This window comes from Solanum tuberosum, unplaced genomic scaffold (assembly GCF_000226075.1).
Source record: "Solanum tuberosum cultivar DM 1-3 516 R44 unplaced genomic scaffold, SolTub_3.0 scf00217, whole genome shotgun sequence".
Lineage (NCBI taxonomy): Eukaryota > Viridiplantae > Streptophyta > Magnoliopsida > Solanales > Solanaceae > Solanum > Solanum tuberosum.
The window spans coordinates 845279-859111 of record NW_006239142.1 but is presented as its reverse complement, the minus strand read 5'-3'; the positions used below and the strand labels follow the sequence as shown (position 1 = coordinate 859111).

The following is a 13833-nucleotide window of genomic DNA, read 5'->3' as shown; positions in this document are numbered from 1 at the left end:
ATTGGTGAAAACCATTTTGAAAAAGGACTTCAAATCAGTTCACAATCACCATTTTAGTTTAGAACTCAAGTTCTTGAAAAACCTTGTCATTTGCCAATCAAAATCTCAAGTTTTGATGTTAAAATTTATAAACGATTAATGGAAAATGAAGTTTTAAAGTTACAAAGGCTTACCCAAATGATTTAGCACAAAAAATCTCTTCAAAATCGCCTCCAAAGGTTTTACAAAGTTCAACAATGGAAAGTGTGGCTAAAACCTCAAAATTTGTAAGTCTAAAACCCCCCTTTGAAATCGTAAAAGCGGACCCAGATTTAAGCAGACATCGCTAAAGCGAACCACACGTTCACTTTTGCGAACCCTGCAAAAATGGACCCTCTCAAAAAAGCGAAGACTCCTTCACTTTTGCAAAATTCGCTTAAGCAAACAAGTCTTCACAAAGCGAGGCCTGCAGACACCAACAAAACACAAATCATTGAATGGATCCTCGGGATTCGTTCGGAATTTCGTACACACAAATAATATATGCAATTTAACTATACTCGATGTTTCGGACTCAATGGAACCATCGAAACATGAATCTGAGGTCTCCTTAATTTGAAACTCGTGAAAGTAACAAGAAATGAACATAACACCTAAAAAGGCTAAATCAAGTTCGGAACCTCTGAAAATTCAATCAAGACCTCACTTAGGCCTAAAATCATCCCTCGAATCTAACGTAACTCTTGAAATTCTGATCCAAGCCTCCGAACACCAAATGTCAACCAAAGGCTAAAATTTCACAAATTTCCAACTTAGGACCTCAAATCATCAAAAAGACTCATAATTTGAAACCGACAACTTTCATAGACCAATTTTCACATTCTAGAACTGATGGAATCGACGAAATTTCATTCCAACCTCGAAACTCCAAAAGACATCGAAAACCACTTTTTAACAACTTTAGCATTTCAACTCAAAACTTACAAAATTCACAACTTTTTACTCAAAACTCGAAACCAACTTTCAAAACTCAATTAGAAATAAGTCAGGGTAAATATCGGGAGGGATAAAATGGTAATTTTATGAAAGTTTCAAAAAATGACCAACTGGGTCATTAAAAAGATGTTTGCTTTTTCTTGTTGTTATCAGTTATTGGTTGGTAGGGATTTTGATTTCGTTTGTTGAGTTAAACTAGTCTAGTTGTAATGACGACCTTAAAGCACTACCTGTTGTCTACGATTCATTTTTTCGATTGGTCGAGCTTCATAGCGACACATTTGAGGCTCAAGTTGAAAGGTATGTTTAAGCTTTAATTCCTGTTTTGACATGATCCTAATGACCTAAGCTTGTATATTATCGTTATTTGACTTATATCCTTATCTTATTGAGTTGACTACCATATCATGATATAGTGTCTATCAGTAACACTCTTTTTCTAACTTAGCGGTGTAGAAAAATATGTTATGATTGTGTTTAGGTCACTATGATTACTTGTTATAGTTATGATGTTTCTATCGTATGGTTACCGCCTATGGGCTTGTTCTGGCCTCATTAGACCCATAAAAATTTGGATACACCAGGCCTATGGGTCGGGCTGATTAAGCCTACGAACTAGACAACAACATTGAACTTACGGATCGAACAATTTATACCTATGAGGAAATTATTATATTGTACCATTGAGCATGAGAGATGTATTGATTCACGATGCCTGAAAATTTAAACAATACCATTATGTTAAATCCCTCCAAGGCAATTCTCATTATATCCGATCACCAATGAAAATCGATTATCTACAGCAAGTTGTTTAAACCCAAATTCACGGTACAACAACAACAAACAAAAAAAAAAAAATTAAAAAAATTGTACCAACAGGGTTTCTAGAGGCCAGTTGCAAATTGCTCAGATGATCTTCAGATTTGACACAAATGATCTTCAGCAAGATAAGTAGCCATATTTGGCATATGAATCAGTCATAATGTCACTACTGGCACATTTACATAAGACTTGGAACAATATGTCAAAAATGAGTTTTCTTGCAGTTCCTTTTCCACCAATAAGCTAATAGAATCATTTCAGCGAAGAAGAGTAAAACAGATCATCCTTTGTTAATTCAGACTCGGAACGATTACCTTCAACTGACGATGGTTTACAAAACATGTCTGATATCAGCGATAATTCCTGAAGAGTGAGCCTTTTTTTGTTCTTCTCCGATCTTATTGCCTTCAATATCAACATGTAAAATCCATCAAACTATAAGCAGACATCACAAGTATACGATAGATACACAGATAAACACCTCCATATGCTATGATGGATGACAAACAACTGCATTACATGATAAATCACTATCCACAACCCACATAGCAAACTCTTCAAGTCGTTTTTGTATCCGTTCTGAACCCATCTCAGGTGACCAAAAGGCAAACTTCTTTCCATTCCTTGAAGAGGTTTGGTTAGCATCCATAAAACTGATGTTCAAACTAAAATCAGTTTCATCAACCCTGTTAAAAGTAGTTTTCTTTTGTTCCAATAACTTCTCAACTAGATTTACAAAATTTCCCTCTGTGGCAATTGAACCTCTAGTCTTCAAAGTGGCAACCGAGGCAACAACTTTGTCCAAAACATTGTCGACCCAAAATTTTAAAGCAAAAGCTGAATTTCGTATGAAGACAAGTTTAAAGTTCTTCCCCAAAAGAAAGTCATTAGCCGGATCATACGAATCAAGAAATGAATCACTGCTGAGAGGAATCACATCACCATCCACAACCCATGTGTTGTATTTAAGTTCCAAGGACTTTCTAACTACATGGGCCTTCACAACAATCTCTTTGCCCAACTTTTCATGCGATTCGTCAAAGTTAATCGAGTTTTGTAACCTAATACTGTCAAAAAGTTGGTCTGTGTCAATCACATGATGACCCCTTCTTGCAAGATCAAGTAGGAAAGAGGACTGTGGACCCAATAAGACATAGTTTTGGATATTCAATCTTTCAAAGTGGCAGAGAAGATTCCTAATAATTGACTCTGACACCTGTTGTAGGTTCACAAATAGTATAGTCCTCGATTTCTGAACCGAGTGAAGAACAGACGCTAGATCATCTGAACTACGTACAATTCTACCAGGAGAAACTTCCTTGAAACAGAAATCGTACCACTTCAGACTCTGCAAAGATTGCATCTTCAAAAGGTTAATATCAAAAGACTTCTCATCCACTAAATAAGAATCTGGCCCAGCCGATTTCCCATAGTTAACACCAGCATCGCGATGAGACACACTAAAAGCTCGCTCATGCAAAAGATTGGTGTAAATATTAAAGTAACCACGGGCATGGATGAATTTAATGAACCAAGGTGTCCAGATTCTTTCCCCCATCTTTTTGTACCATCCGGTTGTCACCTACAAGCAAATTACATTTTACAGTAAGAGTAATAGTTAATTTTAATAGGTTTGTCAATATCTTCACTACAAAATGCAATGAGAAGAGCAAATTCAGGCAGTACACTACCATCCCATCAAGAAATGGCTTCAATCCCTTGGCCTTGTGTGTGTCATACCATATGCGGAATTCTTTCCAAGGTTTTGGAAACAGAAGCTGACCCCAGGTGCCAACCAACTGGTACAAGAAAAGTTGAGTTCCATCATCGATCTGCATCTTGTTTCCATGCTTACCTGTTTGGCAAAACTACATTATATCATACAGATATGAGTAGCACATGAATGTTAAAGATTATTATAGAGGATATTAAGAATGATAAAATTTCTAGAGCATAAAAATACTCCAATATCCAACCAACACATACACCTGCAAAAAACAATGATGGGCATGTATTCCTCAGTGAAAAAAAAAGTAACTTAAAGTAGGTTTTAGGGTATTCTAAATTTTATGAAGCATACAGGATAGCTCATGGAAATTTACACTTTTCAGGGAGGACCCCCATACACCAAAATGTGGAATATTAAGAGTGTTGAAGAGCTAGTCTATGAAGTTTTATCATATCTACAGTTTCAAATACCAAATTGGAAAAGCATGACACATTTATTTTAAGTTCTCAACATGAATGTTTCAACAATGTAATAACAGACACATTTAAAAATCCCCTGCTGTTATGGACATAGAAGCACATTAACAACGCCAGGTGGGTAGCACAAAAGGCTATAAGGTTGATTTGTACTTTGATGATTATAATTACAATGAGCCAAAATATCTCAAAACAGAGTGTTACAAAGAAGATGATAACTAGCTCAAGGGCCACAAATCTTGCTCTGATAATTAAGGGCATCGATAGTTAAGTTTTCTCCAAATAGAAAAAAACAAGAAGGAACAAATAATCTAGATAACATTTTGCACGTCAGCGCTGTTCCTCTATAAATTATCTTTGAAAATATGAGATATGCCTTAGGAACCCCAACCACAGGAAGACCGAATTCATGTGCAACTAATTTAATAAGACCGGTCATAAACACAAAAAGTAGATAGGAGTACTCATACTCAAGGATCGAAAGCTCTCACAGCGTCGAGGCAAAAGAATAACTCCTATTGGAAGAAGAGCGTTTATAATCAAAGCTAGAGGAGTGGAAGGGAATTAAATAGCAACAGCCGCTACTTCTGTCTGTGTCTATCTTCTCCTATTGATTAAGCATTGAAAGGGTTGTTAGAAAGTGAGTTTTAAAGCATGAACTTCCACAGATAGAACCGTGGATAACGCTGGTCGCCTGGTCCTGATTGATTGTTTTGAAGCGAAGGGCTGTGGCCTACTAATGAGTACATATATACAGTCTTCGTGTTAGAAAAAGAATTAAAAGGGATATGTGCAAAGTCTACAATCAATACCAGGGAATTGGCCAGGTATTATTTTGCTTGCTCATAGTTTTACCTATTTCTAAGTAATTATTCATCTTCCACTACCAGAGGCCTCCAAAAAGGTGTTCATATGCATTGCACTCTTCATGTCTTAGTTCACCATCGTTCAGAATATGTTAGATAGTTGATCATTCTCGACTGCCTCCGGTCTGGTAGGTCGGACACCTCTAGCCGAACTATGGAGCTAAGTTTACACTGCCACGTCGAGACTCTCTTTTGAAAGAGAGATACCGGCTTCCACAAGAGGGAAAGATCACCTTCACCGTGTATCAGAGCAGTGTTAAAAGGAGTTAATTCTTCAACTATGTTCTTTCTTCATTCATTTTATCTCTTTTTAATAGTGAATGCCAAAATAGTCTTTAATTTGTTATACTTTCCCGAGGATGTCCTTTCTTATATTAAATTGAAGAGATTCCCGGGAAAGAAGGTCTTGAAAGTTACATTCAGAAAGAAGGTCGTGAAAGTTTCATTCAAAAAGAATTCGGAATTAAGGCATTGAAAGTTTCATTTGAAAAGAATTCATTAAACACAATTCCAGATATGTGTCTGTATTAAGGGAAAGGTATATTTTATACAACATTTCACTTTCTGCATGAGTAATCCATAAAAATCAAGGATAATATTTGATACCATAAGAAAGCATCCAATACAAAATTATGTCTCAATGCAAACCAATGAGTAGCTGTCAACAATCCACTTTGCCTTCTTCCTCAGTTATGATATATACAATTAACATTACTTTGCCCATTCACATAGATCAATATCTCAAAACCATATTCTTATCCAAGGAAAATGAAAATCTCAAAATCATGGGGAGATTGTTGCGTCCAAGAGAAATTAGAGATAGACAAATGAATGAACTCCTACAGTTGTATCAATCCCCAGTTTCTTCTCTACAGCAATTTAGACAAAACATGACATACTATCATACTAAACACCAAAAACAGAAAGAAAGAATTTCACCGAAGAAGAAGTTGTGGTACATAATTACATGTGATAAGTACTTACGATTAAGAAGATGATAGCTGCAGACAACCCAATTTCATTACTTTCCACAGAGAGAAGTTCATTTATCCAAGAACTTACATCAGAAAGATTTATTTCACTACCATGGATCCTCAATGAATCTTACCTCAGAGTACTTTTGGCTAAGAGCCAAATATATTACTTATTCCTTGGGAAGGGTGATAGAGGTCTTTGTAAGGATTGCAAGGTTAATCTCGAGTGAGAATCTTACAACCCAACAAAAGCTCTTGGCAATGGATTTGGAGATTAAGTTGAAGAGGAAGAAGAAGGTTGGGTGCGGTTGACCAAGGATCAAATGAGGTGGCTTGACGGCTGCCAACAATCTGGAGTTGGGGGAGATGGAGGCTTGGGGGTGTAGTGGAGATGCAAGTGATATGTGGGATAGAGTGGCTAGTTGCATTAGCGAGGCCACGGGAGAGGTGTTGAGGGTCTCGAGGTGATCGAGGGGATTGGTAGTGGAATGGAGAAGTCCAAGGGAAAGTCGAAGCAAAGAAAGTTGCTTACGTGCAATTGGTGGAGAGGAAGGACGAGGAGGTAAAAAAGATGTGAACAGGGAAAGGTATAAGATGGCGAGGAAGGAGGCGAAGTTAGCGCTGACAGCGGCAAAAAAGGCAGTCTTTCAACGCTTGAATGTGAATTAGGTGACAAAGGAGGGGATAAGAAGTTGTACAGGCTAGCCAAGGTGAGAGAGGGGAAGGCTCAAGACTTGGACCAAGTGAAATGCATCAAGGACGAAGAAGACAAGGTATTGGTTAAGGAGGCACTCATAAGGTGGAGATGGCAGACTTATTTCCATAAACTCTTGAATGAGGGGGGGAAGGGACATTATGCTAAGTGATCTGGAGCATTCTGTGAGTCGTTGCAATTATGGGTATTGTAGGAGCATAAAAGTTGAGGTTAAAGTTGTTATTTATAGGATGTGCAGGGGTAGGGTGATTGGGCAAGATCAGATCTCGGTGGAATTTTGGAAGAACATAAACAGAGTGGGTTTGGAGTTGTCGACCGAGTTGTTTAACGTCATTTTAAAACGACAAAAATGTCTGAAGAATGGAGGTGGAGTACAATGATTCCATTGTACAAGAACACGGATGATATTCAAAATTGCGACAACTATAGGGGAATCAAGTTTTTTTTTGATGAAGTAAGTAGATTCATTTCAAGGCATCAAGAAGATGCAAGCTTTACAAGGATAGATCAGTTAAGCTCACAAAAACAAGGATTTGTAGCCCCTTTCTAAGCTATAGAGCTAACAAAATCCAAGAAGAGTTCTAAATTATTTACAGGGGTCAGTTTGGACCAACTAAAAAGGCTAACTAGACATCTGCCTCGCAAAAGATTTCTAGAAGTTGAAATTCCATCAAAACATCTTTTGTTCCACTCTGTCCATAAACACCAAAAGATAACACCAGGGATCATCATCGGCATACTCTTGATGGTTTTCTCAACATCCCGTGAACTCCAACTTTCAAGAGCATCCCTAACAGAGAAAGGCACACTATGAAGTTGTTGGGAGAGAGTGGTGGAGTTAAGGGTAAGGTATGGTGGGACTATTCCTGAGAACCAGTATGGTCTCATGCTGGGGTATTCTACTACCGAAGACATTCATCTCGTGAGGAGACTAGTGGAGCAATATCGGGAGAGGAAGAGGGACTTATGTATGGTGTTATTTGACTTAGAAAAGATATATGATAAAGTGCCTGGGGAGGTCCTATGGAGATGCTCGAAGGCTAGAGGTGTTCAGATGGCTTACACTAGGCAGATTAAGGACATGTACGATAGAGCTAAGACACGAGTAACAATAGTGCGAGGAGACTCAAAGCCCTTCCCAATCGTGATGGGATTGCACCCGGATCGGCTCTTAGTCCATTTCTTTTTGCCTTGGTGATGGATAAACTGACACGACATATCCAAGGTGAGGAACCATGGTGTATGTTATTTGTAGACCACATAGTACTGATTGATGAGATTCGTGACAGAGTTAACACTAAGGGTGTATTCGGTATGAAGAAAAATATTTTCATGAAAAATGTTTTCAAAGAAAATAAGTGGAACCCTTACTTATTTTCTTGTGTTCGTTACATAAACAAAAATATTATCCTAAAAGTATTTGTATATAATCTAAGCAAATATTATGAGAGGTGGGTGGTGAGGGTGTGGGGTGGTAAGGGTGAAGATGAGGTATGTCAAAGGTTAGGGAGAATACAGTTACTACGAAATGCCACTTGCTAAACTTGTTTTCCCTACTTCTACTAGGAAGTCATTTTCCTCATTTTTAAGGAACTGATTTTCCTAGAGAATATTTTTCAAATATTTTGACCAACCAAGCATGAGAAAATTAAAAAACATTTTCCAAAAATATTTCCCTCCATACCGAACACACCCTAAGTTCGAGATTGAAGACGGACTTAGTCTAAAGGGTTCAAGTTGAGCAGGACCAAAATTGAATACCTGGGAAGTGAGACATGATACACTCCCAAGAGGAACATTTTCAAGTATCTTGGGTTTTTAATTTAGGGCAATGCGGAGATCGATGATGATGACACACATATTAGTGTAGGGTGGATGAAATGGAGGCTCGCCTCTGGAGTCCATACCACCAAAAATTAAAGGAAAGTTCTACAGAATAGTGGTTAGGTCGACTATGTTGTATGGAACAGAGTGTTGACCAATTAAGAACTCTCATGTCCAAAATATGAAAGTGGCGGACATGAGGATGTTGAGTTGAATGTGTGGTCGTACTTAGGAGAGATAAGATTAAGAATGAAGATATCTAGAACAAGGTGGGAGTGGCCTCTGTGGTGGACAAGATGAGGTAAGTGAGACTGAGATAGTTCGGGCATGTGAAGAGAAAGTGCACAGAGGCCCTAGTGAGGAGGTGTGAGAGGTTGTCCACAGTGAGATTTAGGAGATATAGAGGTAGGCCAAAGAAGTATTGGAGAGAGGTGATTAAACGAGACATGGCGCAACTTTGGCTTTTCGAGGACATGACCTTAGATAGTTGGTTATGAAGGTCGCAGATTAGGGTAGAAGGTTAGTAGGTAGTTGAGCGTTGTCTCTTTTCTAGCAGGGATAGGTTGGTGCATTGTGTTTGTTTTCGTGTTTATACTAGTAGTAGCAGCATTTCTCTCGTAGTTGCTTGTCTTACAACTTTTGTTACTCCTAATTTATTGTGCTTAAGTTATTGCATTGGTTGGTTATGGTTATTGCTCCTCTTTTGAATGTTATGTTATGTTTTCCCTATTATATTTTGCCCTTTTTTCTTCTATATTTTTCTTTTAGCTGCTCTGATCTCTGTTACTCAAGCCGGGAGTCTTCCGAAAATAGTAGGTAGAGGTAAGGTTTGCATACACTATAACCTCCCCAAACCCCCTTTTGGGACTACACAAGGTTTGCTATTGTTGTTGTTGTATCCTCAGATGATCCCTCCAAACATACCTGATAACAGATTGCTTACATTCATTGAACACAAACCAATTCGCACTTTTCTTCTTAACCTAAAACATAATTCGCTAGGAGCATACATCAAGATACTTACAACTTTGATTATAACATCACAATGCTGAGTATAACTCGAAACTAAGAAATTTCATTAGATTTAATGACAGAAGGTGCACTCAGTTGTAATTTGTAATAGAGAACGATAAAAATATAGATTGCTATGTTCAGGATTCTTTTATCTGGAATGAATAAATGCAATTGCAATTTCATTATGAATCAGCGACTATTCGCAAAAAACATACCTAGCTAGCACTACATTAGACCAATAAAACACCTAGTGGACTAACAATATGGCTGAACAATAAAAGGAAAAAAGAAAAATGAGCTAGACAAAAAGTAAAAACAACCTAGCATTGTTGCAGTCGTCTGAAAAAACTTAAGGACGGAAGGAACGGTTTGTGTACCTACATCTAATCAAAGTATAGCTACTTAACTACCAGAAGTGCACAGAAATATAATTACAGCATACTCAAACACAGATTACCATAAAGAAATCATTTCTTCTACAAAAGTTAAACAACACTAATATCGTTGAAAGAAATAGCAATGAAAAGAAACTAAGTACCTGGTACAAACCTAGGCCTCTGCAAGGAAGCCCCATAAATCATAGGACTATAGTTTGAGTCATTATAATAATAATTGTCAATCAAACTCTTCAAGAACCGAAAATAAAGAGGTGACAACTCAAGATCATCCTCCACAACAAAAGCAAACTCATCATCCGAGCTAGGCCACCAAGCCTCTAACCACTGAGCCTGAAGTCCAGCATTAGAAGCCCTATAATGAACCAACTTTTCCCCATATTTCCATGAAAACCCATCAACAAAATCAAGAATTCTTTTCGAAAGATTCAATTTTTGGTCGATTTCCACATACCCATTTGGGGAATCTTGAAAGTGATCAATGTAGATATGGAGATGAACAACATGGTTATCATAATGTGCTTTGGAAAGTGAATTGAGACACCTAGAGAGGGACTCAAGACGGTTAAAGGTGAGAACTTTGATTAAAAAAGTGAAGTTTTGATGGGTTTGAGGGGTGTTTGGGTTAAAGGAGAAAGATTTGGTGGAATTCAAGTTTGTAGGATGGTAAGAGAAGAGGAAAAGAGCAGAAAGAGAGAGGAGAATGAAAAGAGGGATGAAATTTTTCAGGGTTTTCTTAGGTTGTGCCATATGATTGTTCACTCTTCAGTTATGTCATCTTTTGCTCTTTTTTTGAGGTTTTCTTGGAATACTCATAGAGCAACTTCCATGTTTGGATCTCAATAGAAAGGGAGAAGAAGAGTGTGAATGTTCTTACATTGGCCCCAAGATTCTCTCATAATTACAATCATACTCCCTTGAGTATATTTTTTTTAGCGGATTGTTATCCCACTCTCAATATGGGATAAAAACAATATTACAATCTCGAAATAAGTTATTTTGTGAATTTACTTCATTTATTGCTAATTACTTGTTCAATTTTTCTTTTTTACTTGTTCATTTTGATAAGGATAAAAAAAATTTACCTATTATATCCTCAATTAATTACTTTGAAAAAGTTAGAACTTCTTGAAAATCTTAAATTTTTAATTCATCCACTTCATAATTAATAGGGGTAAAATGATAAACTTACTATGACAATCATTATTTTCTTAATAGGTGTGTCAAATTCAAAAGTGGACAAGTAATTAGGTATAGATGGAGTATGAGATAAACTCATTTTTAAAGCAATCTCAATACTATTTATCTTTTGTTCTTTGTACCAAATGAGGTCGAAGAGATAATTTCAGTCGCCTCGCACCCTCTAGACTTAGCTTTATAACATTCACCTTTATTGTGGCTTACAATATTGTATGTACCTTTGTACTTTTGATTTTTTCTTAATAAAAATATGGTTGAGCAGCTATGGCTATTCATTTGAGTATTCAGGTAATGAATAGTCAATGAGCGAAGGGCGCAGTTACCACAGCTATGAGTTCAAGCGGCTACCCTATAGTAGCAGTTCATTGAGGCTCGACAGACCTGGGCTAAGGAGATGATCTGGGTAAACCCCCTTTTTTGTGAGGTAAGGCACCTCCCACTTTCTGCTAGAGCAAAAATGAAAGAAATCGTGTATGTAATCCGCCCTCAAAGAGAGCTCAGCTCAAGAGGACTACATTCAACAGAAGAACGAATGAAAAAGGAATTCCTACAGGGAAAGGCAAATTGAAGGTTTGTCCATTAGCGCCCAATCTAACACATTTGATCTATCAATATGGATTGTGGTGTAATAGTGTAGTTGTTTTAACCCAAATTAGAGGTCTCAAATTCAAATCTTGAGTATGGAGAAAATCTTGCTAGGAATGCCAGCCCCAATATGGGTCCTGCAATGCATGATTCAAAGTTAATTGAAGGTTCAATATGAATACCAAACATCAAATGAGACAGGAAAAAAAACTCTTTGTTCTTAACTCCTAAATATCTTTCACATCCTCATCCAAGTTTTACTTTTATTCAGTAATCAAAAGCTTCTAACATATACTCCCTCCATCCCATTTTATATGTCACATTTTTACTTTGCACTTGCATTAAGAAATGATGTAACTTTACCCTTCTACCCTTATTTAATTTTTTGGAACTCAAGTTTTCAATCAATGAATGTGAATTAATTTATTGTGATTAATTAATTTAACCAATGAACATGAATCATTTACTTAACTTTTCTAAGTTGGTCAAATGTATGTTTTCAATGCTAATAACTCACAAGGATAAAAAAAAAAAAAGAAGGAAAAATATGCTAATTTATGCATTGATTTTATGAAATGACAAGTATTATGGACCAACTATTTATAGAAAGGGGTGACATATAAAATGGGACGGAGGGAGTATTACATAAAATGAATTCCAATTGCAAATGCTATAAGAAATTCTTGCTTATAGAATGTTGCTCTTTTATTATTACGTTGTAATGATTGGGTTGGTCACATTTTAGTCCTTTGAAGAGTTTTAAAGGAGTTTTCATTTGAGTAGATTCAACAATTATACCAATTGGTATATATGTGGTCTTTCCTACCTTAAAATAGTTTACCAAGCAAAGTTATTATTGTATTAATGGTTGTTGAAAAAAATATTATAAATATCTCAAAATGAATAAAATTATATTTGCGATTAATTTTAGTCAAACAAGTTAATTATATACTCCCTCTGTCCCTAATTACTTGTCTATTTTTCCTTTTATAGTTGTCCCTAATTACTTGTCCATTTTGACAAATCAAGAAAGGACAAAAAAAATTCTTATTATACCCTCAATTAATTACTTTGAAAAAGGTACAACTTTTCGAAAATATTAATTTTTTAATTTATCTACTTCATAATTAATAGGGGTAAAATGGTAAACTCACTATGTCAATAATTGTTTTCTTAATAAGTGTGTCAATTCAAAAGTGGACAAGTAATTAGGGATAGAGGAAGTATTTATTAGCTTTAATGATAATATTAATCTGTCATTATTTTTTGTTATACATTACTATTTCCTCTATTCCATATTAACTGATCACCTTTCTAAAAATACTTGTCCCAAATTATTTGATCACTTACTAAAACAAGATAAAATTAATTAATTTTTTCTCATTTAACCCCTATAATTAATATCATCATCATGCTTAATATTCTCATAATTTCTCTTTGGAAGCTTAAACAAAATTAAAGTTCCTAAATTTATCAAAGAGTTCATTAAATACTTAATTACTTATTTGTACTCTTGCTCTCACCCACTTTGAAGTACTTGTACCTTTTGTATGCCTCATGTCATCATAAATTATCTTGATATCCATCAATATAGATTAAGGGTAAATTAGTCAAATTGATCATTTTATTTATGATTTTTTAAATATCGTGTAAAATAAAAAGTGATCAGTTATTATAAGACGGAGAAAGTAATAGCTAATGTTCAAAAATTGAGTTTATATAGATTAAATTATCATAATGGACAATTGACTTTATGACCTTGACGATCATTTTTCATGTTTGATTGAATACATTGGCAGATGGTTGAGCATATCTTTTGTTAAGGATATTACTTTTGTTATCGTGGATTACGAAAATGATCAATGTGCTACTATTACTAACAATACCACTATTGTTGCACAAACATCTCATGATGTTATTTTTGTTGTACTTTCATACACTTGATCAAACACTTCTTCGATATTTCAAAGGTGAAAGTTTCTTATGGACAAAATTTTAAGAGATAGCAAGGACATATTTTCTCTACTCTTGACATGTATGGTGTGACATTTGTGGTAACAGATTTAAATCTTGATGAATTTATTTCTGATCAACTAAATCAATGAATTTATGCAATAAGATACGTAAGCACACTATGTTAAATATCTTTTTAATAAATTGTTCAATGTATATTGTTTTAATAAAGAATCGATGAAAATTTCAGTTGCTTGCTAAATATACTAATGAATATGCTACCAAATAAAAGTTTACTATTGATA

General features: G+C 35.7%; 1 protein-coding gene across 1 annotated transcript; it reads right to left on the bottom strand.

Annotated features, from left to right (window-relative positions):
- Positions 1-1711: 1711 nt before the first annotated feature.
- Positions 1712-10677, bottom strand: LOC102596128 (uncharacterized). The gene is made up of 3 exons (XM_006356313.2): positions 9934-10677; positions 3489-3652; positions 1712-3379 (listed from the first exon to the last, which is right to left on the bottom strand). The coding sequence occupies exons 1-3, from the start codon at positions 10538-10540 to the stop codon at positions 2288-2290; spliced, it is 1863 nt and encodes a 620-aa protein (XP_006356375.1). The 5' UTR covers positions 10541-10677; the 3' UTR covers positions 1712-2287.
- Between the last annotated feature and the right edge of the window lie 3156 nt (positions 10678-13833).